The following is a 26,268-nucleotide window of genomic DNA, read 5'->3' on the forward strand; positions in this document are numbered from 1 at the left end:
ATCTATCAAGAGCAGTTTTCACAGTGCTTGATTTTTTTTTTATCATAAATCTTCCCAAACAGAGCAAAGCTCTCTTCTAGTCTTTGGTGAATTGCCATATTCCTTCCTCACATTGGTTTATCCTTTGCACTTTCAATTTGTATATTATTTCTCAGAAATCTTTAATATCAAGTACATAGTCAGTATCACTTACTCACAGATGACTTTGTTCTTTCCTTACAACCATTTTCTGCATTTACGTCACTAGATTATTCTTCATTAAGTTGCTCTGGCTGTATAATTAGTGCCTTTCAAACAGAGGCACAATCAACAATCCCATAGCCAGTTGTTTATTCTACAGTTTCATGTGGAGTCGACTCAAAGACTTGTGAGGCATGGAAAATAATTAATTGTGACCTAGGATATTGCTAAAGCTGAAACTCCCCTAGGACTAAGCTACTCTGTGACAGGATTTAATCTACTGAGAACAATGAATGGGCATGTATTCAGAAATGAGAGTACATCCTAAACATATCTCTTTAAGTCACATGCCCAGATCGAAAAAACCTGATGGGAAAAACAGGTGGGATCAATGTGTGTCCACAGCACAAAGATGGTAGAATTTTAAGTATGGTAATAGTGACCCACAAACCTCTTTTGGACAGAATAAGTTGCCATGGTTCTCAGTGCCAAAAAGTGTAGATAAATAGATATGCTACATTTTGAGACATTGGTATGTGAGGGCTTGACTTACTGACCTGAAAAAAGATTAAGATTAAATGTACCTCACTTGATGAAGGGAGTCATACTGTTTATACCATTGAAAGTTCATTAGCGTAGTCATTCCCTTTTTGAGTTCTATCCAGGAGGTGGGGCAGGAAATGTTCGCTTGGGAAAACATTGTTTTTCATAGATATCAAGAACTAACCAGGAAAATTTATCATTAAAAGGAAAGAAAACACAATGGTCTTAGTTTAATTTCTATCCTGTTTATTATCAACTCATAGAACTCGCCTTGGCTACACAATGAAATTGCCACACCTCTTTCCTAAGCTAGTAAGACTTAGAGAAAAGCGCAAGAGCTCCACAATTGGGCCACATTGAATGTACTCAGATACACACCTCTTTATTTCTGGTCCTTGTTAAACGTTGTCCCGTTTGGGGGTGATAAACCCACATTCGAATTAGCCAGGTAAAGGTGCTGGCAGAAAGTTACTAAGTCCCAAATCCAATCAGACACAGCCTGCTCTAGCTCAGGGGAACTGAAACCAAGGCTCAAATCACTCTTTTAAAAAAGGGATTTATTTAATTTTTGTTTGTGTGGAGAGGTATGTGCATGGTTGTATAGGTTCCTGCTTGGGCTAGGGATCTTGGATCCCTCTGGGGCTGGAGTTATAAGAGTTTGTAAGCTGCCAGATGTCTGTGCTAGAACCAGACTTAGATCTTGTGCAAGAGCAGTACAGGCTCCTGACCACTGACTGAGCCATCTCTCCAGCCCCTCTTCATTTTTCCCACGAAGTATTTACCCTTATTGTACTAAAGCACATAAGAAACTAAAATTAAACAAGAAATCACCTCTCAAATCAGAGCCAAGCTACATTATCATTCTCCTTTTTTCAGAAGTACATTTGATTTGATTTGATCTTATTGAAATACTGGAGATTTCTAGGGCCTTGTGCATACCAGGAAAGCCCCCTGCCCATGAGATACATCTACAGCCCCACATTCTCATTCTTCAGCTCACATATAGCAGAAAGAATACAACATAGGGGCCAATGAGAATTATGGACAGATTTCCCATCAATGATATCAAGGTGATGTGTCTACTAATTACCTGTAGTTGGGCTTTACTTATATCAGATTCATATATTTGAGTCTAAATATATTGTGCCTTGTAAATATATACAAATAGTATGTGCCAATTCAAAACTAAAATAAAATAAGATTTAAAAACCAATTTGCAGTCTAATTAGAGCCAGAGCCTTTGAGAAAAGCATAATTAGTTCCTCAAATTACACCATTTGAAAAAAATAAATGAAGAGCTTTCTTAAGCCCAAATCACTAAATACAAGAAGCTCCACGAAGATTCACATATGAGCTTTACCTAAATATCTTTCTAACTAGAAAATGGAAGCACATGAGCTACTGGCAGAATAAAGCCTTTCATCACTACAGTCTGCATTTTCCAATTCTGACAGATTAATTGGGGGGGACTTGGATGTGTTCTCTGGAATAATTGTATTTCATTGGAAGAGAAACTGCTTGATTTGAGTAAAATGTGTTCAGTTAGACACTGACTTTTCAAAAGAAGGAAAAATTTGAGTGTTAAATGTTCCTCTGCTCTCTACAGAGAATTTGATAAAGACTTTAGCTTCTGGAGACATTAGAGAGAGCCAATGAGCCTCAAGGCTAAGATTTTCATGCTTCTTTAACTTTGAAGTAATATGAAAGTTAAGGTATATTTCCTTATTTTTGTTTACTTACTGATATATTTTGACTATATCTGAAAAAGGATATTGGACCCTTGTAGGTTGGCCAATCTCATCAATTTGGAGAGAGCAAAGTTTCAAAGTAGGAGAATTACTTTTTTTTTTTTAAAGTAGTTGAATTGCAGTCCGAAGCACAGGAATAAAGGATGACCTTGAGAAGGTCATTTGCCAACTCTGACATCCATTTCTTTTCTAAAAAGCTGAACCAGGGAACTAAGTCCATGGTTCTTCATGTCTTTGTCTTCCCCATCCATAAAGTTAATAAACACAAGAATTTGCAATGGCCAACTTCAATCTCATTCACTTTCTTTCTTAAAAAGGCACATTAGAAAGCAGTTAAGGGGCTTTGTTTTCACAAAACTCTTGAATGGATTCCATTGGTGTAAACAGACAACCACAAGTCTTTTCCTAAATTTGGAAAATTTATTACCAGCAGTTATAATAGTTTTTAATGAAATTATTTGAAACTTTCCTTACTGTTTCTAAATACACATGTGTGCTATAAATTATTGTTGATAATTCAATGACTATTTCTCAAAACAGTTTAGAACATCAATATTGCAAACTTGTGGTAATTCTTTGAGAACTGGAGAATATAGATTATCACCAACTTTGTGTGGACCTATTCCTAAAAGCCTGAAGACGTTTCCTAACTAAAAACATGAGAGTGCTGAAAAGATATGGCTTCCAGTACTTTAGTTAAATTACTAAATGGCAGATGGAGGAAAATCCACTGTTGGCCTAAGGAGATCCTGTTATCCCCATTCCAGTTTGGTCCCGTGCCTTGTATGGTTTCCTGAGGTCAGAATAGGAAAACCATTTTAAGGCATTTGAATTTGGACATTAAAACACAAACAATCAAAGATCATTCATGCCTTTTTCTCCTCTATGCTCTGTCTGTGATCACTTCATCTGAGTGTCTGTGTGTGTCTGGGTGGAAACATAATTAGTCATGTGAGTCCTTGTGGAGGTCTGGAATGAAATACCCCAAAACCAGTCACCTCCGGCTCCAATCTATAACCTCTACAGAATTGGCTGGCTTAGCTCAATATTCTCTGAAGAAATTTCTATTTGGAAGATGAAATTGAAGTGCACTTATAAATTGGTCTTCTCTGACAAAGAAGGAAATTTTTAGTGGTTTCTTTAAAAGCTATAAGTGGTTTTCCTAACTGGCAACAAATCATAGAACACTATTATCCAAACCCAGCCAGGCTCCACAGCCTCGTGCATGAGATGGAATGCCTGATGATTTGCTGTTTTCACCATTCTTGGTGTCTGATCCTATTGATTTTGAAAAGAAAAGAGAAAAGAAAAAGTTAATTGGCTAAAACGGATTGATCCAGGTGTCTGTGTGGGTGGCTTCAGCATCACTTCTGTGTTGTTTCACAGTGTGCACTGCAGTATGAGACTATACACTTCTGTTAAATCTCAGTTCTGTGGCATGGCCAAAATCCTAACCGCATAGCTCCAGTTAGACAACATACCATATGAATTTACCATTAGAGACTATCAGGGACCCTCCACTTTCCCCCAGAGATGGAAAAAAGAGGAAGAAGTCAAATTTGGGTGAAGGCAAAAAATCAAAGCAAAAGTGTAACAGTGTTTTCAGGAAGCTTTTCTCTGTTGTCAGGAGTCTTGTCCAAGTCTGAAGGTCATGATCGAGACTATCAGTTTGGAATTCATCTATATGGCAGGTAGTGTGCCGAAATAATGCCAAATACACACACTAATGAGAACACCCTATGCAAACCGTCTCAGTGCGTGTTCATAGCTTTTGTGTCATTATGATGAAACAGACAACATAAACAACTTAAGGGAGAAAATCACCTTGTCCAGACTTTCAGGAAGTTCAGTTCATTGTGTTAGAAAAGATATGTCCAAGAAGAGCAGCTTCCATTCTGGTGGCCAGAAGGCAGAGAGAATGGGCAGGTTTTCCTAATGAGTTAATCTTCTCTGACACACCTAGATGCTCCTCAGTCCAGTCAAGTTGAAGAGATCAACCAAGCCATAGCATTATCTTATTTTTAATAGGACATATACTATTCAGTTTCTCAAAAACCTAGATGACTCTCGTATTTTCAAAAAGCCAATACAGATTTGGGCTAACTTAGCTGATTTTGCTCCATATCCTATTTGGTTTTAAAAATGGCTAACTAGGTTTTTAGAAATGCAATCTGGCTAGTAGAAGCCAAGAAGAGACTATTAGTACTAAGGCTAGTACACATGAAGAAGAGACTATTAGTACTGAGGCTAGTACATATGAACAAGAGAATGTACTGGTCAAAGAAGACAAATATTTGGGAAAGGTTTTACTTGCAAAATTCAACCTGCTAGGATTATAAAATTAAAGCAGTATGTAACATGTAAGTTCTAAGTATTGGTTATTTATTCACCATGGTATTTTTGATTCAGTGATTTTTCTTTGTTGAAAACTATACAGTAAAATTGAATCACCCTTTTATCTGATATTACCCAGTGAGGCGGAGTGAAAAACAGGGAGCACTTATCTGTTATTTTACAGGTTTTGCACAAATTATCTCATCGATTATCACTAGAGTGTGATTTCATGTGATTTGAATGAAGTATTTTATGTCTTAGTTAGCGTTTCTATTGCTGTGATGAAATGCCATGGCCAAAGCATCCTGGGTAAGAAAGGGAAGCTTACGCTTCCAAAGCACTGTTCATCACTGAAGGAAGTCAGGACAAGAACTCACACAGGGAAGGAACCTGGAGGCAGAAGCAGGTTCAGAGGCCATGGAGGGGTGGTGTTGCCTGGCTTGTTCAGCCTGCTTTTTTATAGAACCCAGGACCACCACCCCAGTCATGGCACCACCCATAATGGGCTTGGCTGTCCCACATCAATCACTAATTAAGAAAAATACCCTACAGACTTGACTACAGCCCCATCTTGTGGAGACAGTTTCTCAGTTGAGGATTACTCCTCTCAGATAACTCTAGCTTGTGTCAAGTGAACATAAAACTAGCCAGCACACCTTATCTACCATTGCATCTCTAACATGATGCATACTGAATGGAACAAAATCGGTACTCAATACATATTTGTTGAATGAATGACTGAGCCCCCCATAATATGAAGCATATATTATACCCATATCCATTTCATATGTGACATACATTGCAGAAAAGTTTATTGACTTACTCAAGGTCATCCAGCCAATTAGTAATGTTGCCAAGCCTGGAAGCCAGCTCTATAGATTTCAAAACCTCGATGTGAGAATATACTTTCAGGAATTATTTCTATAGTTTGTTAAAAACCCGAGGGGGTTTTTCCCAGGTGTTTTTCAAGATTATTTATATGATTTGACTCTGGCACTAATTGATAAGACACCACAATCTCTCTGAGCTCCACTTATCCTATCTATCTATAAAACAAGAGAATGCAGGATTAGATGACTTCTCAGCTGGTCTGATAACATGTCATTCATTTACAATATCATGTATAATATTATTCTTGCATCTGAGAGATGTATACCAAAGAAGGGGTGCTAAAGATGGAGTCTAGTGAACCTAGATCTATCAGGTAGTTGAGAGCAAGGAAACCCAGTGACCACTGTCACAGATACATTTCTTTTGGTTTATTTGTTTTTCAAGACAGGGTTTCACTGTGTTGTGTAGCCTTGGCTGTCCTGGATGTCACTCTGTAGACCAGGCTGGCCTCGAGCTCCAAGAGAGCTCTGCCTCTGCCTCCTGAGAGCTGAGATGAACCATATGCACCCATCACCACTGCCTGGCAACAGATACATTTCTTATAGTGAGAGAAAACTGCCAGCTGGAACCTGCCCTTAGTAATCCTGGGACATTGTTTTGCTGGTAGGTTTAGACTGCAAAGTAGCTCTGGGGACGTTCTGTCATCAGACAACTATTCTAGACGCTTTCTAGCCCCCAGGTCTGCACCTGATGGCTATGCTGACCAGCTAACTCCTCTCCCCTCCCCCTTTACCACTGGCGCATGCCAACTTCAGCCATGTGCTCTGTGGCTCTTGGTGATCAGTGGATAAGCTTTTGCGATGGATTCATTGGAAACAGACTCTTTTGCTGTACCTGCCACCAATAATTTCAGAGATGAATTTCAAATTTTTAGTTCATTAAAAAAAAAGGAGTTGTAGATACTGGTAGCCCCAGTACTTAAGTTTCCTTTTCAGCAGCTCTGGATGTATTCACTTCACTTCCATTGGAAGCATTTTTGTCTTTTCAGGACCGAATTAGTCCCTACACCCTAGAGTGACAGACTATTTTCCAGAAAAACCAAATAAGAATTGAAGGCCCTTGTAAATTACTGCTGCTGGTTTCCTTTGGCCAGTAGCTCATTTAGAATGTACTCAAATGGAAGATGTCAAGAACATTTAGCCCATTGTACTTGCCTTGGTGAGCATGGTATAATTCAACTACAGAATGACGGAGAGATGAAAACCCAGCTAGAATTAGAGACAGCTGTGTCACGCAATTGTTAACTGTGGTGCTACATTTACCCAGCAGAAAGAAGCACTATATGCACTCCCCTGCGGAACATAAACTTCAGTACTGACCAGATCCCATTCTCTGTCACTTACCGGAAATTTCGAACCACAGATTTGTGACCCTTTCTAAGAGTTGCCTTGTTGAACAGGATCCGCAAATTAGACAGCATCTTCTTTTGCTAGTGCTAAAGAGGAAATCTGTGTTCTGGAGAGCTCCTCAGCCAGTCAGGCAGTGGGGGCCACTGGCAAGCTGAGAATGCTTTCAGTTGCAGAGAGGGAGCAAAGGTCCTAGCACCTTTCCACCACCTTATCAGATCAGCCTGCTTAGAGATAGAGCAGGGCAGGGTGCCGGACCACTTGAACTTTAAGCCTAACTCCAGCGTTGTTGGGTTGTTTTTTAAAGAAAGAATCCTAACTCTTCCCGAGCCCAGCCTCTCCATTTTTTCCACAGTGTATTTATGCTGTCACTTGCTTGTATAAAATCAGTTGACAAGTACCCACTGAGTATATAATATATGCAAGGCACTGCCGTGCTGGCTGCTGTTAAGGTACACAGAAATAACTCATTCAGAAAATGGGAATTGGCAGTAAAAAAACCCAGATGGAGATATGACAGCCCTGACTATTCCTGTTGATTTCACTTTCCTACCTGGCACTCCCATCCTTTCCACAAAAACAAATAGGATGAGGGTCGATTCGAAGTTGGGTTTCCATGGCAAAAAGCTAGAGAGACATAGAGGTATAATGAAAAGATCTTAGTCCCAGGGCTCCTTTTATGTCTTGCACATAATAGGTCTTTAATAAATCAGCAGGCATTTATTGATTCTGGTATGAGCTTACATCGAGTATCAGTGACTCCCCCAGCTACTCCCCGGGTCACATCCATTCATTTATCCATAGCTTGAAACTGACTGGTTTCAAATTCTCATCTGTGTCAGACAGCAGGGTAGACTAGAATTTCAATAAAGGAAATGACCTCATCACTGCAGAGCTTAAGATTTCAACAACAGTGGTAGCATTTGTAAATAATATTCCTAGTACAAGCCCATATGAAAGGTCCAGATAAAGTTGTCCTGCATAACACAGAAGAGGGAAACCTTTAAGCCAGGAAGGGTGGAAGACAAGGGAGGAGGGAAAAGAGAGGCAGCTGCCTGCTCTTGTCAATTCATATGACTTAGCAACCCCTAGTATGCACCTGCCAGAAGTTTGTAGAATACCACAAGTCAATGTCATTTGAAAGTCAGCTATGGCTACTTCAGGAGCAGAGATGGTTATGAGATCAACATTGATATGGCCAGGGAAATAAACCTTGACTATTCCCATCTACTTATGGAGAATGATTCTGGATGAACAGGGGGGAAATTGAATTTCCAAACCTCTTCTAAATCTTGTGTTCTGGAAAAAGCACTCCAGGGTGAATGTTCCAAGTTGGAGAACAGATGGCTACATGTCTGAAAAGACAATAAAGCCCCTTTGAAGTGGGACAGCAGGCCAGCTGGACAGGTCTCAGGGACTGAAACTATTCTCATAATGCAGGGAGGGGAAGTGTACAACTGTACAGATCCTGAAGAGCACATGCCCACAGAGAGCTCCCAGCATCACCCCCATATTGTTAGTCATTTGTGCTACCCACACAAACATTGAATCTCAAAAGGCAAGCTATTTCGTGGAATGGAGAGGTACATCTCAACTAGCCCACTTCTTCTGATAGAACCATACATGGAGTTTGGGTTTTGTTTTTACCATACAAGCATTTGTGTTTGTGTTAGTTACTTTTCTCACTGTTGTCACAAAACACCAAGGAAAGATAATTTAAGGAGTAAAGGGATGATTTTGTTTTACAATTTGAGGGGGATGTACATCATATGATGAAGAAGGCATGGTTGCAGAAGCCTGAAGTAGCTGGTCATATTGCATCCACAGTCAGAAAGCTCATCTCCTTTCCTTCTTTTTATTTAGTCCAGGACTCAAGTCCTTGGGATTGTATTGCTCACATTCAGGGTGGGTCTTCTGCCCTAAATAACCTAATTTATAAATTTCATCTGATGGAGATTGGTGTCTACGGTGAATTCCCATCAAGCTGCTAATCGAGATTAACCATCACAGTGGTCATCTTCAGAACTCATCCATGTGTACTTATTGATCCCTCCATTTCTCTGATTTAGCATCAACTACCTTCTTTGGCTCCCTACCTTTCCACTTTCACACATTCATTCATTTATCTCTACCACAAAGAAAGCAATAGTCATGCTAAACCACTAGCGGTCCTGGGTAGGCTCTGAGAATTACAGCGATAAACAGGGAAGGTGGGTCACTATCATGATTTGAAATGACTTAAGACTACAACTTCTGTCTCTGTATGAATATCCTAACTGAGCCCAAGCAATTTGCCACTTATTGCTTCAGGGCTCATGACACACTCACTTCCCTAGCTTGGCCTGATGACTGTGTGGTATAGGATGGGTTTCCTAAACATGGTATTATTGATCTTTGATGAGTTACAAAAATTGGGGGCTTTCCAGAACTGTGGAGAACTATAGAAGATAGTACAGCAAGGAAGTTGAATGTAGACCCAAGGAAGGAACAAATGGAACATATGAGTAATCACAAATAATCACACCAGGAAGGATGGACACCCTCCAGCCAGTGACTGTTTAAACGAAGCTCTGCCACCATCAAGCATATCAAACCATGATGTATGTGTCCTGTTTATATCTCCCTAGTGTCCCCTTCACCACACTCACAAATATTGTCCTCTTTATAGTTCAAGCTTTCTGCTTGAGAATAAATTCCCCATTTTGCTCCCTGCCCCATGTATGAACAGCTGTAAAGTATGTTCAACACATGCCTCTTAACAGTGTTCACTGGAATTCATTTAATTTCCTTCATGGTACATGGCAAGTTGGCCACCAATATACCTACTATTGGTGGCTTTCATGACTCATTTTCCTCTCTATCCTGCTTCTGCTTTCTAAGATTTGTGCTGGCTCATTTTATGTCAACTTGACACAAGCTAAAGTCATCTGACAGGAGGGAACCTCAATTAAGGAAATGCCTCCACAAGATTGGGCTGTAGGCAAGCCTGTAGAGCAGTGGTTCTCAACCTCTGGGTTGCAGCCCCTTCACAAACCTCTAGCTTCAAAAATATTTACATTACAATTCATAACAGTAACAAAATTACCACTTTGAAGTAGCAATGAAAATAATTTTATGGTTTGGGGGTCACCACAACATGAGAACTGCATTAGGAAGGTTGAGAACCACTGCTGTAGGGCATTTTCTTAATTAGTGAATGATAGGGGAGTGCCCAGCCCATTGTGGGTGGTACCATCCCTGGCCTGGTGGTCCTGGGTTCTATAAGAAAGCAGGCTGAGCAAGGCAGGGAAAGCAAGCCAGTAAGCAGCACCCCTCCATGGCCTCTGTACCAGCTCCTGCCTCCAGGTTCCTGTCCTGTTTGAGTTCCTTTCCTGACTTCCTTCAGTGATATGGAGATGTAAGCCAAATAACATGCCCCCCCACCCCAACTTGCTTTTGCTTATGGTATTTCGCCTTAGAAATAGAAACCCTAAGTAAGACAGATCTCTTTCTTGGTGTCTGGGGAATTCAATCTTATCCTAAGTCCACCCTTCCAACATTTCAACCCCCCGATTCTATTGCCTTCCTCTAAAGTTTGGAGTTGAAACTGTCCTATCTTTGACTTTGAGGTTATCAGTGTCATTATCTTGGTCTCCCATACCTGCCACACTCATTCTCAAATTTAATGTGAGTTGGCTTGAAACTGCTGGGAAATGCTTAATAACTACTTCTTTCAAAACAAAACATTCTGATTCACACCACTGTCTTCTTTGTGCCATATGAATATTCTTATAACAGCCAACTTCAAGCTATGGATGTGACTTCAGTAGTTACAGAGTTTGGAGAAATGAAGTGGAAAAAGGTTTCCTGCAAGCTGCTTTGAGCAGGCATCTGTGGTACCCTGCTGCTTACAGCCAGTTCCCACCCTTTGTCTCCAGGCTTGGAAGGCATTACTGAAACTACACTGTCAAGGGCCTTCAAAACCAGGTGAGGAGTAAATTTAATCTGTAGTCGAGGAAAGTTTGTTAAAATTTTAAAGCTGGTGGGAGGCTACCCGGAAAACAGGACCCCAAGAAAGACACAGGGATCGCCCAATGACAGAGAAATGGAATGAGATCTACATGAACAGCCTGGACATGAGTGGGGGTAATGAAAGGCGAGGGTCGAGGGAAAGAGAGCTTGGGGGAGCGGGAGATCCCAGCTGGATCAACAACAGAGAGGGAGAACAAGGAATAGGAGACCATGGTAAATGAAGACCACATGAGAACAGGAAGAAGCAAAGTGCTAGAGAGGCCCACAGAAATCCACAAAGATACCCACACAACAGACTGCCGGCAATGGTCGAGAGACAGCCCGAACTGACCTACTCTGGTGATGGGATGGCCAAACACCCTAATTGTTGTGCTAGAAACCTCATCCAACTACTGAGGGATCTGGATGCAGAGATCCATGACTAGGCCCTGGGTGGATCTCTGGGAGTCCAATCAACGAGAATGAGGAGGGTTTATATGAGCGAGAATTGTTGAGACCAAGGTTGGATAAAGCACAGGGACAAATAGCCAAATGAATGGAAACACATGAACTATGAACCAATGGCTGAGGGGTCCACACTGGATCAGGCCCTCCGAATGGGTGAGACAGTTGATTGGCTTGATCTGTTTGGGAGGCATCCAGGCAGTGGGACCAGATCTTGTGCTCATTGCATGAGTTGGCTGTTTGAAACCTGGGGCCTATGCAGGATTGTTTGGCTTGGCCTGGGAGGAGGGGACTAGACCTACCTGGACTGAGTCTACCAGGTTGACCTCAGTCTGTGGGGAAGGCTTTGCCCTGGAGGAGATGGGAATGGGGGGGGCGTTGGGGGGAAGGTGAGGGGGACGGGAGGGGGGAGAACAAGGGAATCCGTGACCGATATGTAGAACTGAATTGTACTGCAAAATAAATTAAAATAAATTAAAAAAAAATTTTAAAGCTGGGATAGATGAGAAGACGTACATCATTACCTTCACTGTGTATCGAAAACATCACTCTTTTGAGACATACAATAAGGAGAAAAATAGAAGCAAAAAGTAAAGAGGTTATTGTGGGGTAAGAAGGAGGTGAATATATGAAGGGTCTGTAAAAAGAAATAGAAAACAAGAGGATGGGTGAGATATAGATTTAGAGACTAGACCTCATCTTTGAGGAAAATTGACCAGATATTGAAGGAAGGGATAGTGAAAAGGTAATGAAATGGAAAGATTTCATATCTGTACTATGACATTTGAATCTAAAATTACAAATACCCAAATATTAGCACCAGGTATATAAAGAACGCTCACTTTGCTGGCATTTTCAACTTATAAACCTCAGGTGTGAACCTGAGATATTTCTGTGAATTTGCCACTGTGTTTCCCTAGTAAAATCCAAGCACTGCAAAGGGGATCAATGGGATAGAAAATATGAAGAGAATGACGTTGAAGATCAAATATGACCTCTGGCTCAGTTACTAGAGTTGGTGAGTCACATGAAATTCTCAGAGTCTGCATCTAAAGTTTGGTTTGTTTGTTTGTTTTGTGACAAGTTTTAGTGCTAGCCATACATGAGACAGTATCTAATAACCTGATGTAGCTAAAAAGGAGGGAGCTGCCTGTAGAAATGTCTCAGTGGTTAAGTGCACTTAAGTGGTCCAGCACCACATGATTGCTCACAACCATCTGTAACTTCAGTTTCTGGTGACCTAATGACCTCTTCTGATACCAAAGGGCACCAGGAATGCACATACTATACAGATGTACTTACAGGCAAAACATCTATACAATAAAATAAAATGAAATACATATTTTTAAAAGATTACAAATTTGAACTCTGTATAAATAAGTTACATTAGAGCAGTGATAAGTTCTGATTCATTTCATAGTGTTACTAATTGCATAAATAATTTTATAGCATGTTATCTGGAATCTTTATGATTTTTAGAAATCAGGGCTAGACAGATGGCTCAGTGGTTAAGAACATTGCCTGCTCTTCCAGAGGACCAAATTTCAGTTCCCAGAACTCACTTTAGATGGATCTGCCTCTAAGTTCAGCTTCAGGAAATCCAACGCCCTCTTCTGGCATCTGCTGGAGCACGCGTGCGCGCACGCATGCACACACCCCCCCCACACTCATACATGCACATGGCATACACTCACACAGACACCTCCCTACATACATATATAATAAATATTTAAAGAGTCTTAGAAATCACAGCATTTGCATACAGTACATGACTAGATCTTAAATGTTTTGTGAAATTGTTGAGGGTGATATACCTTAAGCTGGATTTGAACAAAAGGGGCTTGTTTTGCTGTCTGAGATGAGCATACATTGTGTAAACAGGAGGGGAAGCAACCTTAGAATGAGGCTGTGATTGGCAGTGTTGGGAGGAGGGCTTGAATCTTAGTCATTCATGACCTTATTAAATTTCAACACCAGCTAACCTTATGACCTTCTCTACCACCAAACTCCCTTGCAATATAAAATAATAAATGTCTTTACTATTTAAAGAATTCTGAACTTGGATTTTTTAAGATTGTGCACTGGTAGTCAAATGCCAACAACATAAAATTAGCTTAGTGTTTGAAGGTTTATTTCTCACATAACAACACAGAAATAGCAAAATCCTTCCAAGAGGTGTGGATTCTGGTTCAGATCCATAGTTATTGATTGAATGACCTTGAACAAGTAAGTTTCTTCACTTGCAAATGGAAAACAATACTTATACAATTTTATTTTTGTTTAAACTAATGTATTTGATCTTTAAAGACTTAATTTTTAATTATGGGTTGTGTGTGTGTTTGTGTATGTGTGCACTTGTGTGTGTGCATGTGCATAGTGTTGTATCTTCTGGATCTGGATTTACAGATTGTAAGCTGACCCATATGGATGCTGGGAACCGAATTTGGGTCCCTTTTAAGAGGAATGTGTACTCTTAACCACTGAACCATATCTCCAACCTGATATATTTTATTATTGATTAAAATTTGTAAATTAGTATATCACAACCTTAACTTTGTTCTGTGTTTACATAAATTTTAAGACCTACCTAAATTCGTGAGCAGACTTTTGAAGTACCCCCACTATATTACTGTGTACAATTGTGTGAATTGTACAGACTGGATAACCACCACTACAACTGAGGCACAGAATAGTTCTAACAACAGAAGACTACCTTTTAAGTGAACATGTAATCACATTCTCTTCTCTCCTAAGCCATGAAATATTAATGTTTTCTTTCTTCCCTATAGTTTTGCTTTTTCCATAATGTTATACAAACTGAACCATACAGTATATACTCTTTTGAGACTGCCTTCTCTCAATCACCATAGTATCTTTGAGATTTATCATTTATCCATATTATTGTGCTGTCACTATTGTGTTCCTTTTTATTGTTAAGCAGTATCTCAGTCTGTGGATATATAAGTTTATTCCCCAATTTCTTCCATTAAGGAATATTTCAGTTATCTCTTGTTCAGAGAGCTTTTCAATACATCTTCTGCAAACATCTATGTATAGTTTTTGGTCAGAATATAAATATTATTTATCTAGGGCAAACACATATAAAAGAATGGCTTCATTACACAGTGGATTATGGGCTTAACTTTTGAAGAAACTGTCATGATTTTACAGTATCATAAGGAATACAAGAAAGGTCTAGTTGCTACACATCCGTGTCAGCACTTGGTATTGTCAGTATTTTTTCATGATCACCATCCTAATTGATGATAATAATTTGCATTTCGCTAAAGGATAATAATGTCAAGAAATTTTTCCTGTGATTAGTTGTCATCCCTGTATCTCTTTTTGAGAAATACAGGTTAAATCTTTTTGCCTGCTTTCAAAAACTGACTTGTTTTCTTAGTATACATACATACCTGTGTGTGTGTGTGTGTGTGTGTGTGTGTGTGTGTGTGTGTGTGTGTGTGTGTTTTCTTGGTATAAGAACTTTACTGGATGTGATTTTTTTAAATTCTTTTAATTATTTTAATTCTCAGGACAGTACCTTTCATAAAAAAACAAAAAATTGTAATTTGATCAAGTTCAGTTTATCATCTTATTTTGTTGTCTTCTAAAGATTTTATAGCCTTACATTTTACATTCAATTCAGATCCATGATCCATTCTTAGTTGTTTTATCTAAAGTTTTAGGTTTATGTTGAGCCCTGCCACCATAAATTGGTGTTCAATTTCCCTTCTCTTATGGTCCCTTTATGTCCTAGGTTATATCGACATGCTGGAGAATCTAGTAATTCTTACTGTCTTGGCAGTGCTTCATAAGCTGGATGCATGAGAACAATAGGAAATAAAACTGAATCAAGATAGCGACAAAAAGCAAATTACCTATCATCTGGCTATATTTTTCTTTCCACGGATAAATATGTCATCCAAGGAGCTCATGATTTATAGAAAATCTGAAAATTACTGTTCAATTAACAGATGGTAATGGGACTTTGACTAAAAATATTGACTCAGGGATGTTTTCTTTCTACGTCACTGCCAAATATTTGTTCAAACAGGCAGGCCCTAGGGAAAACTGTGAAATCAGTAAAGATTATCTCCACCCCCTTCCTCACCATACCCTTTCAACTGAGACATTTGAAGACGATATTCTGAACAGTGGGAAATGCTAATCAACGGGTTGAATTCTAAGATTTCTCCTCTCTTGTGAATGAAGTAATTCTCCCTTTCTCATTCACTCTTGCAGTTCTTGATTTTGAGCAGAGCTAAGAATTTTTCAGAGTTTAGATAGCAACAGAAAAATCTCAACTGTGCCCGAGTGCTTTTCATTTTGTGATCTGGTAAATTTCAGCAAAACAAAGAAGATTGTGAAATGCACAATTATGAGATTGGAAAGAGGCAACTAAGTATGATAAGTAATCCAAGTTTGTGTCTGAGGCAGATGAGATGCACAGGGCCAATTCTCTTTCAAAGATACCTTTTGTTTGTTCAAGATCCCACTCATAATTCTAGAGCCATCTCCTCTCTCATAGGCTGATTCCTTTCCCACCCCTTAGAAGTTCAGAGATCAACCTGTGCATAAAGGAGATTTATTAGCACACCAAAGGCTATCAGGCATTAAGCAAACAGGGAAATCACGAAGGTTTAAAGTTCATCAAACACCTAAGTGACTAACAGACACTTCCATAGCCAGGATAATGGAGGCCCTGTGAGAACCTTGACATTGTTTTCCGTTGACAAGGGCTTAGTAGAAAAGTACTGTCTGGGTAATAATTTCCATGACAATATTCTCTCTTGGAGCCTAGGCCACATGTCCTTGAATACCCTCAAAAGTCACTGCTTGTGAATGCCCTTTTTCCCAATTCTAGTCCTTCGTGAAACTTGTAGTCATCTTTCTGGTTGCTACTTGTGTCTTAAAGCATACTTGTAAATTCATCTTGCTCTTCTCTGGGTTATCTTAGATCATATCTGCTAGTCAAGGGCATTGCCTCACCTTAAGCTATTGGTTTGCTCCAGCCATCTTTTCTTAAGGCTGTTTGACTATTAACAACTCTGTTGCCTGTAGAATGGGACCTAGACACATCTAGAAGATAAACTTTATGAAATCTTTTGTATCTAATATTAAAGTTTGCATATAACTTTGTTGAGGCTTGTTCATTGGGTTTGTATGCTCACTATCCCCGATTTCCTCCTTCAAAATTCTTCAGTGGAGTTCAGTTGGACAACTTCTTCCAGGGAATCAAGTAGCTCATGGATATTCAGTTACCCTGGATTGTTACCTAGTATACTGTCATTAAGAACTATTCAGGTCACATGTAAATCATTATTAAAAGAACTGATCCAAAGGTTTGGGAGTCAGTTATAGGTTGGAGAGAATATTATTGTACATGAATTATTCAGTCTCTCTAGGTCTCAGTTTCTTCCCCCATTAAGAGGTGACACTAGCAATTTCTGTTGGCAGTATTGGGTTTTATTTGGAGTTGAGGACCGAACCCAGGGCCTTGCACTTGCTAGGCAAGCGCTCTACCACTGAGCTAAATCCCCAACTCCGGCAGTATTGTTATAAGGATTAAATATTATAGTAGATTGTAGAGTGTTGTAGTAAAGTGCCTATTTCAGCACTTGATAAATACCAGCTTCTGAAAATCACTACTACAAGTATATAGGGAGCCCACCTCTGTCTACTTGTAGGCAAGTTCTAGTTATTTTCCTAGTAATAAGAGTATTGGTGTCTCCTTTCTTTCATCTATTATTTGGGATTGCATTTAAAAAGTCACTTTAAATCTAATTTCCAACCTCTAAACTATTCAAAGATCAAAAATAAACAAACTCAATGTTTCTCAGTGAGAAATGGTGTCTTCTCACGGTTTCTTTTTCTCTATAAATGGTGTGAAAACACAGAATGCTGCTCTCAGTACATCATCTGCCTAATATTGAGAGTTTCTAATCTCTTATTGTTCTTGCATAACCTTGTCATGCTAATCAACCTACCTCATTTGAGATAGAAAGGAGATAATGTAATTAATGATTGTGAAGTGCCTCAAAAATACAAAGCACTCTATAATGCCAAGAGCAATTTGTGCCTGCCAGTGAAAAGTAGAAGTATAAAAATGGCTCACAAAACCACTTCACTACTATGGCCACAACCCTACTCTTCCAGTTAAAATTTGCAATTAAAGCCTGCTTATTCAAAGCAATGAGAGACATGAAAGCAATCCGGCCATTTTCTAAAGTAGGTCTCTCCCAATCAAGATCAGAAGGCAGTAATGTGTGAAGATCACCTTCAATTCCCGATAATGTCACTGAGTCACCTAACCCAGAGTCCCTTTCTGTAATTAACGAATGTGCTACTCACATCTCTTTGGCATGTATTGGTTGGTTTTCAAATGTTCCTCAACTTATATGGAAAGTCGTAGCTTAGCAACACAGTACCCGGGAAACAGCTGGTGTTTCCCTTTGTGATCATGCAGTTGAGTGGGCACTGTGGCTTGCTTGCTCTTGCTGTCTAGCACAATAGCTTATCGGACTGTGTGATGCTGGAATGGAAACAGGATTAAAAATGGAATTGCATGCTCATTTTCTGTTAAATTTGTATTGTTTCATACACTGTAACATTGTAAATAAATCACAAGTGAAGATAGATGTCACTACCATGCATTTTTTTCCCCTTATGTGCTTTGAATCATAGCAGCAGGACCCCAGAGAGAAAGGGTAACTAATCCAGGCAATCTGGTGTAGGAAAGGGGCAAAAGGGAGAGTGCATTATTTAGTTGAAAAGAAACTGTCGGAATGACTTAAAACAAAAGCCATTTACTAGCTGTCCTACTAGAGTCCTAAGTGGAGGCGCATTTTAAACTTGCCAGATGAAACTGTCTGGAAGCCTATCCAATTTTGTGTTTGAAGGAACCCGGGGACTTTCATAGGAGTCTACAAAAGATCACAGCATGTGAAAGGATGAAAAAAAATGTGTTTTCCTTGAAGGGCATTAACATGTCCTTCACTCATGATTTAGGGCTACTCTGGAACTAAAGTCACAGAAGAATATTTCACAATTTTGAAACTGACCAAAATTTTCTGAACATTCTGCTGCTTTCTTGTTTTCATCCTGACAGTGCCCTTTGTTTTGCTAAAGTGATGTTGGCACCTGACATGGTTCCTTAACTCTATTAAGTAAGTATAATTAAAAGTTATTTGTGTTCAATTATTTGCTTATCTGCTTGTCTGATTGTGCTTTCTCTTTTCATCAATACCAATTTTACCTTTATTTAATCAAAGTGGTAAAATAATTAGATAGATAAGAGATTTAAAGTAAAACTCTTGCCTCAACCTTGGTAAGACCTTAAGGCCTCCTAAAATATCTGCTTCCTTTATCATTGCCCTCCTCTAGATTCACCTTGATTTTTATATGCGTTTTAAATTAGTAGAGAAGAGGTACGTTATTAAGGAAACTACTAAAATCAATAAGAAATGTCAAGAAGCAAGTAAGGAAAAATGCTTCTGGAGTTAATATTATAGAGAAATTCAATAAATACATAGAATCTGGCATATATAAAAGTCTCATATTCAAAGAGGAACTGGCTTGACACAATTATTTGAAACAACATATTGAATAAAAGGGAAAATCTTACATGGTGTATTTCTTAAATTCTTAATGTTAGCATAGTACCTTCCAAACTACAGTCAGGAGATGTTGGAGATCGTGTTTTAGACAGAATATCTTAATTCAATATCCTGAATGTCCTTAATCCAAGTCTTTTCTCCAGGAACACTAGAAAAGTACAGTGACATTCTCCAGGGTCTAAAAGGTAGGGAGAAATAAGAAATAGAAAATAACTTTGGTGTTCCTAATAAAAATCTCTTCCACCATGGATTGAGAAATAAAAGGAGTTTTAAACACACAGCATCAGAACCTCACATCCAGTTCCCATTGTGTGCCTTACTATGAAATCCTAGTGCTTCCCTCTATAACCTATAAAGCCAGGTTATGTGCAGAGGACCCAGAAGACGCTCCCACCTAGGACTTTGAAGAAAAAGTGCTGGAGAGATGAGATTTATAGTATCCTTAACAACAAACAGTGCTGATTATGTCGAGTTCTTAGCCTGGCCTTGCCTTGGCAACCAAAACCAATACCTGTATACTATGCAAAGGCATCAAGTGTATTCAGACCCAGTCTTCTGTTGCTCTTGCCTTCCTTCCCCAGTTTACTACCTTCATCCAGGCACTTCTCTCCAGAATGTCTCCAGAATTCTGAGTTATCTCATGTTTTCTTACTAAATCCTTTTCTTGCAAGAACTCTGATTCAGAAATTGCTATCATAAACTAAGCTGCAGAACAACTTGATAAAAATCAGAATTGGTTGACAGGCAGTAACATTAGAAGTACAATAACAAATTAGCTTATCAATTGCGTACAGTCACCTGCAATGCCCACCATGTATCTAACTCAGAAAGAAAGGATGAAGGGCCAGAGGAATTAATCCAATGACAGATAATGAGATGCTCTTTATAATAAATAGCTTAATAGTATAAAAAAAGTCATTTGCCTTAGTAGAACTGAGATGGTCAAATATAAATTCAGACTTTGATCCAGTGTGCTGATGAATTATAATATCAGTGCTATTTCCAACCCTGACAGGTTTCAGAGGTGTACATTGTGGTATTATTTGGGTTAGTTTGAAAGCTGAGAAACTGACACAGAACTAACTATATGGGAGGATTTAGAAGGCCCTATGAAGGCTGAATCCTTAATTCTCACTGAATCTCCCTTGCCAGATTAAGAAATCTCTCCTACCTTGTCTGATGAAACAGTTGTTGCCTTGATTGAAGATATTAGTTCACCTGAGGGAGTTACCCCACCATGTGAAAGCAATTCTCTTCATCCACTTCACTTCCATATTGGTTGTCGAATTTAACATGACCCTGAGGAGGTGACGTTAACCAAGTCAAAAGCCAGAGAAAGCAAACACATTTCTAGATTTCTAGTTTACTTTGTAAAACCCTAGGAAGTGTACATAGGGAAAGAGTATGAGGATGGTTAACCAAGGTTGAGAAACATGACTTTAGATTGGGTGTGGATTGAACACCTCAAGATTCCTTGTGGATTGGGCAGCTATCCTAAAACCAAGGTGTGCATAAGGCAGAGGATCCATCCAGTGAACAACACTTCCCACAAAGCATTTTTCTTCTAGGGAGAGAAGATCTGAGGCACTAACCCATACACCTTCATGAGTAACGGTTAATAGTTCCAGAGAAGGGAGAACATGGAAGGAATAAAATTAAGGGCTGGGAGCAAGAAGAAGGCTTTGAGAAAAATGTGAACAAACTTTTCCTAAGGTAAGACCATTAATGGTCCTGTGAATGTACACTAGAAGACACAGCATGCAGAGGAATCGCAAGTCTGCCTGTCTATCTTACTACTCCTATATATTTCCAAAATAAACCACTCTGACCCTTAAAAATGTTAAATTGTGTTTTAAGGCTATAAACATTTTATAAATGTCTATGGAAATGGTGGCTAAAAGAAACCCAAGATTATATTGAAAGTCACGTGTGTTCATTGAAGTTGAGAAATCAGTAGTCCCAAGGGTTGAGTGACCTCGTGTATGTATGTCAGTTGCCCAAGATTTGAATTCCTAACTAGATGTGTAACTTAGCCCTGCCTTATTGTATAAAGACCTAGAATGATAAAGGTGGAAGGGGCATTCTTGAGAACAGGAAATGGAGGAAGGAAGGAAATGAGAGAGACAACTTGAAACTGCAAATACAAAACCAGGCACTCTGTATTCTCTATTGTCTTACTGTTGTAGATTAATAAGGATGTAAGAGGCTATTTAGTAGCGAAGACCTCTTTTTTAAAGAAGAGACAGAATATTCTTTCTGAACTTCATTTATTTACTTGCACTGAGGATTGAACCTGGTACTTTGTACATACTTAAGAAGCACTTTACCACTGAGTTGTAGCCCCAGTCCTGAACTCTTTTTTTAATATCTAGAAATCTCCAATTATATAAGTTTTTAAATATGAATGTTGAAAGAAGGAAGCACATGGTTTCCAACCAGGGAGGTTTAAGGTGGTTGATATTGTCTATTCCTCACCCAAATGGATGTTTTCACTCAGGGCTCTGCTCTTGAGAATGTGACCAAATTATAAAGGGACAATGAAATTATCAATATGCTGAAAGCAGTTCTGTGCCTGGCACTGATATCCTATCCAGTTTGGTCCTGCTAGGTTGCCATTCTAGATCCCTGTCTTTTCTTTTTCTGAGCCCCACCTTCTCATTTAGTCTGTGTATCAGCTGATAGCTTCAAGTGGTAGGTATACTGCCTATGAAGCCCATGCACATGAGCTATATCAAGGAATTATCATGTCTTCCAGCTTCTGCCTGGATTTGGCCACTGGAGTCGTACAGGGAGAATGGAGGGATGGAATGAAGTGAAGTTACATATTCTAACTCATTCTTTCACTCTAATGTTGACACCTTGGTTTGGCTTATTCTCAATAGAAATGCAGTTTTTCTCAAGGGGGCACCAGTCTGGTTCTCTCCTTTCGGGTTCTACCAAATGCTCTATTCCTTCTTTACTTTGGGCCACATGAGAGTAACAGCCCCACTGATGAGTAGTTGTACCATTCTTTCTGTTTGTTCTAACCACCTTCAGAATTCATTATGTCTAAGTAAATTCCTCTCCGATTATCTTAATAATAGACTGCTATCTGTTAGTTGGAAACTCGGCGGACAGATATGCAAGTGCACCCTTTCTGGTTAATGTTGTGATAAGGAAACACAACAGACTTAGCATCCTAGAAAGAGGGCCAAGAAGGAACAATACCTCGGAATTGACATGAAAGGTGAAATTTTTAGTCAATGTTTATAAATCAAACTGAATGTATTTGAGGGACCCTGTTGTACAAAAGCCACTAATGACCAATAAGTGAGGAAGGGGACAGGAAAAATAATGGGGTATGCATATGGTAAAGTATATCATGTACTTGGATGAAAGCATCATTTATGAAACCTATCATTTCACTGAATATATGCTAACAAAAATTACTCACACAAAGGCACAGATGGAAATAGTTCAAAACACACTTAGAAAGTTTAAAAGCCTGATTTCCAGTCACAAAGGGCAATGACTAATAGCTGATAGAAGAGTTTGTGTTCATAGACACACAATTGGTTAACAGTTGGGATATTCATTTTGAAGGGTCTGACAGCCATTAGTTTCTCCCTCCCAATTCCTATAGTGTTGTTCAAAACATAAAATACATGTAGGTTTTTTTTCCAGATGCCTCCTCTCCAGTTTTCTTTGCTGTCAAAGAGAAAAGCTGTGCTGTCACGAGAAAGCTATTAATCTGGCTCCATCTAGATGCACCAAGTTTAACTGCAGGGCTGCCTCCATTTGAGAATGGGAGTGTGTGCAAGCCATGCGATTTCAAAAGCACAGGCTACGAGACACAAGAAATGGGAAGGGAAACCAGGCAAAAAAAAGGTAAGGAATATGTAAAGAGCTTGCTGAAAGCAGGCCCTGTAGAATTTATTCACAGCCTCTTGTCTTAAAACACGCAATCCTGCAAGTTGGAAGTTAGAATCCAGATGAAACAGATGAAGAATGAGAGGGAGAGCAGAAACAACTTGCCTGGGCTACTAAAGCAGAAAAGAACAAATCATGTGTTTGAAGACTGGTTGAAGAAAGCAAACAATAAAACATTTAGTTATGCTTACCATCGTAGTTTGCCTTCTATTGCTGTGATAATCACCTAATTAAAAGCAACGTGGGGAGAGAAGGCTTTATTTGGCTTACATATCCCCATCACAGTCCATCACTGAGGGAAGTCAGGGCAAGAACTTGGAGGCAGGAACTGAAACTGAGACCATGGAGGAACTCTGATTACTGACTTGCTCCTTTTTACTCAGCTTGCTTTCTTATACACCCAGGACCATTTGCCTAGGGATGGCACCACCCATGGGGGACTGGGCCCTCCCACATCAATCACTAATCAAGAAAGCATCCCACAATATTTCCTGCAGTCCAATCTGATGGAAGTATTTTCCCAGTCGTGATTCCCTCTTCTTGGATGACCCAAGCTTGTGTCAATTGACCAAAAAACTAACCAGCACAGTGATCATTATTTGTTTCTTCTTGATGGTATTCTAAGCGCTCATCAGCTTAAGCTTCAAAGTATTCTTCAAAGTAACTTTGTTTTCTAAACTTTAATCAAATCTGCTTTTTAGAAAAAAGAAAAGAAAAATGTGTAGACTGAGTATTCTCTATACCTGTGGCTTTTTGTAATGTATCAGAACATATCTTATGTTCTAGCACCTGTTTAAAACAAAGAGTCAAAAAAAATTCTTAGTAATCAAAGCAATGCTAGGCTAAGTGATCTGCTAAAAGACGGTAAATGTCTCATTTGGATGCGTAAGTTATGCCTGTAAGAAGATAATTCTCAAGGTACTGCAAAAATCTTACCCTTTTATTAGTGCATGGTATAATGGGAGAAGTCCAGTCATCCGTGTCTAATAAAACTAGGAAGGACTGAATCATGGCCCAATATTTTCTAATAGAATCACCTACAGATCACTAACCTCTATAAAGCGAGTTAATAGTTCCTAGGACATATTTATTAAGTCATGCCAGCTGGTGCAAGCCTATAATCTCAGCTACTTGGGAGGCTGAAGTATGGAGACTACAAATTCAAGGCCTGCTTAGTTGACCTGGTGAGACCCTGCCCCAAATGGAGAGCAAAATGAGGGCTGAGGAGCAGTTTAGTGACACAGCACTTTTCCAGTCTATGCCATGCCCTGGGTTTCATTCCCTGTACCACAATCCCTACTATTAAAGAAAATAGAAAAAAGCAAAGAAAGAGAAACTGAATTGTTTTCTTATTTTATTGAAGTCATTTGGGCATGTTTCATTTTATTCTAACAATGATATACTTTGAAGAACACACTGTTACAAATATTATTTGCTTACAAAGAATAAAGTTTCATTATGACATTTTGTTAAAAAAAATGTTTCTCTGCCCAACACCCTTCTTTCCCACATTCCTCTGGGTGTCTCCACGCCCAGCAGCCCCCTTTCCACCTTCTTGTCTCACATGACCTCCACACCCCCTTGCCCCTCTTTCTCAACACCTCTTGTCCCCTTGTGGTGTCCTATTTAGTTTCATATTCTATACTCCTATACCCCCTTTCACAACTCCTTATTTAAAAACATGCACACATTAAAAGTTAGCATCTCGCTGGGCGGTGGTGTCACACACCTTTAATTTAATTTAATTCCAGCACTGGGGAGGCAGAAACAGGGTCTCCCTACATAGCACTGGCAGTCTTGGAACTCACTCTGTAGACCAGGCTGTCTTTGAACTCATAGAGATTCACCTACCTCTGCCTCCCGAGTGCTGGGATTAAAGACGTGCGTTACCACACCTGGCGACTTTTGAATTATTTTATACAAACTCCCTATCTCGTTTTATATATTTGGTCATAGCAATAGTAACACTAACTAAAACAACTCTGGTCTTCTGGGAAAGTAGCAAGTGCTCTTAACCACTGAGTCATCTTAGATAATAACCCTCTAGCCACTTAGATAATTTTTATATACGATATAATGCACATCATCTTATTATTTGTTTCTATTAACATGGCATTTTTGAGAACGCTCCCTGATTATGGACGTAAGCTAGTTCATTCATTTTAACTATTATACTATGGAAATAAACAGTCTCTCCATATTCCTCTACTGGTGCAGAAATAGGTTATGTGTGTTAGTGACGAAACAGCTGAGATGAGAAGCTTACACGGCGAGAATGTTGGTTTCCCTTATAGTTTCAGGTCTATGTCTGGTTGATTCTATTGCACGTGCGCCTATGACAGGGAATGGCACTTCCTACCACCATAGTGGGAGCATGCCACACAGAAAACTGTTCCAGAGGAAGTCAGGAGGAGAACAAAGACCCAAGAACCCTTCAAGGACACATTCCAAATAAACTAGCTTCATGTTACCAGGTCTTACCTCCTAAAGTTTCCACCACCTCCTGGTAGCATTGAAAGCTGGCATCTAAGCCTTATCACATGGGCCTTTGGAAGACACTTAGAAAAATGTAGCAGGTTATTTCTACATTTTTTTTAACTAGGATAAATACCACGAGGCTCTTCATTTATGCCTCTTTGTACACAAATTATCTTTTCAATTTTGCTTAGTTCTGTGAATTATTTTCCAATGTGATTATACTAACTTCACCAATAACACTCCAGCAAAGATTACTATATACATGTCTTCTCAAAAGCACATGAAGTTATGGGTATTATTATGTTATATTCAATGCCAACTTTGTGAATTTAACATTTTTCTCGTTATTATTTATTTTTCATTTCCTTTATTTCAAGTAAAGTTCAACAGTTTTTTAAAGATTTTATTGGTCATTTGAATTTTTACCTCTCTGAAAGCAATATTCTTTACCCACTTAAAAATGTCTTACCTTCCTGCTTCTTTGCAATTGACCTTTGATGTCCTACACATATTCTTCACACTAGATCCTTTCTCTGTTAATATGAACAATCAATTTATAAAAAAAAGTCTTTGCTTCTATAAACTAGTTTGTATGCCTTTCCACATCCCGTGATAAGTATGGTCTATGAACCAGAAGCAGCAACTAAGGACTTCTTTAACTTGAAGATTCCTTAAGCCTGCTCTAGATGTGTGGAATCAGAATCTGCATTTTTTAAAAAAAACTACATAATTTATATTCAAATTAAGGAAAAATACTGTATCTAA

At 39.1% G+C, this 26,268-nt stretch overlaps 1 protein-coding gene across 5 annotated transcripts in view; it reads right to left on the bottom strand.

The window, feature by feature from the left end:
• The window catches only part of Otc (ornithine transcarbamylase), a 127,096-nt gene that overhangs the window by 71,017 nt on the left and 29,811 nt on the right, over positions 1-26,268 (bottom strand). For 2 of the 5 annotated variants that reach the window (XM_052741187.1, XM_052741363.1), the window contains exon 2: positions 20,288-20,415. The exons of 1 other annotated variant lie outside the window; for it this stretch is intronic. Coding sequence is in view for 1 of the 4 variants with exons in the window: in XM_052741091.1 (XP_052597051.1) it covers positions 7,040-7,116 (77 nt within the window). In the remaining 3 variants the exon portion in view is untranslated. Of the gene's footprint in view, positions 1-7,039; positions 7,160-20,287; positions 20,416-23,216; positions 23,333-26,268 lie in introns of those variants that run through there. 2 more of the 5 variants (XM_052741272.1, XM_052741091.1) reach the window with 2 other exon arrangements.

The sequence above is a fragment of the Peromyscus californicus genome, unplaced genomic scaffold, assembly GCF_007827085.1.
Source record: "Peromyscus californicus insignis strain IS unplaced genomic scaffold, ASM782708v3 Scaffold_10__1_contigs__length_136768540, whole genome shotgun sequence".
Lineage (NCBI taxonomy): Eukaryota > Metazoa > Chordata > Mammalia > Rodentia > Cricetidae > Peromyscus > Peromyscus californicus.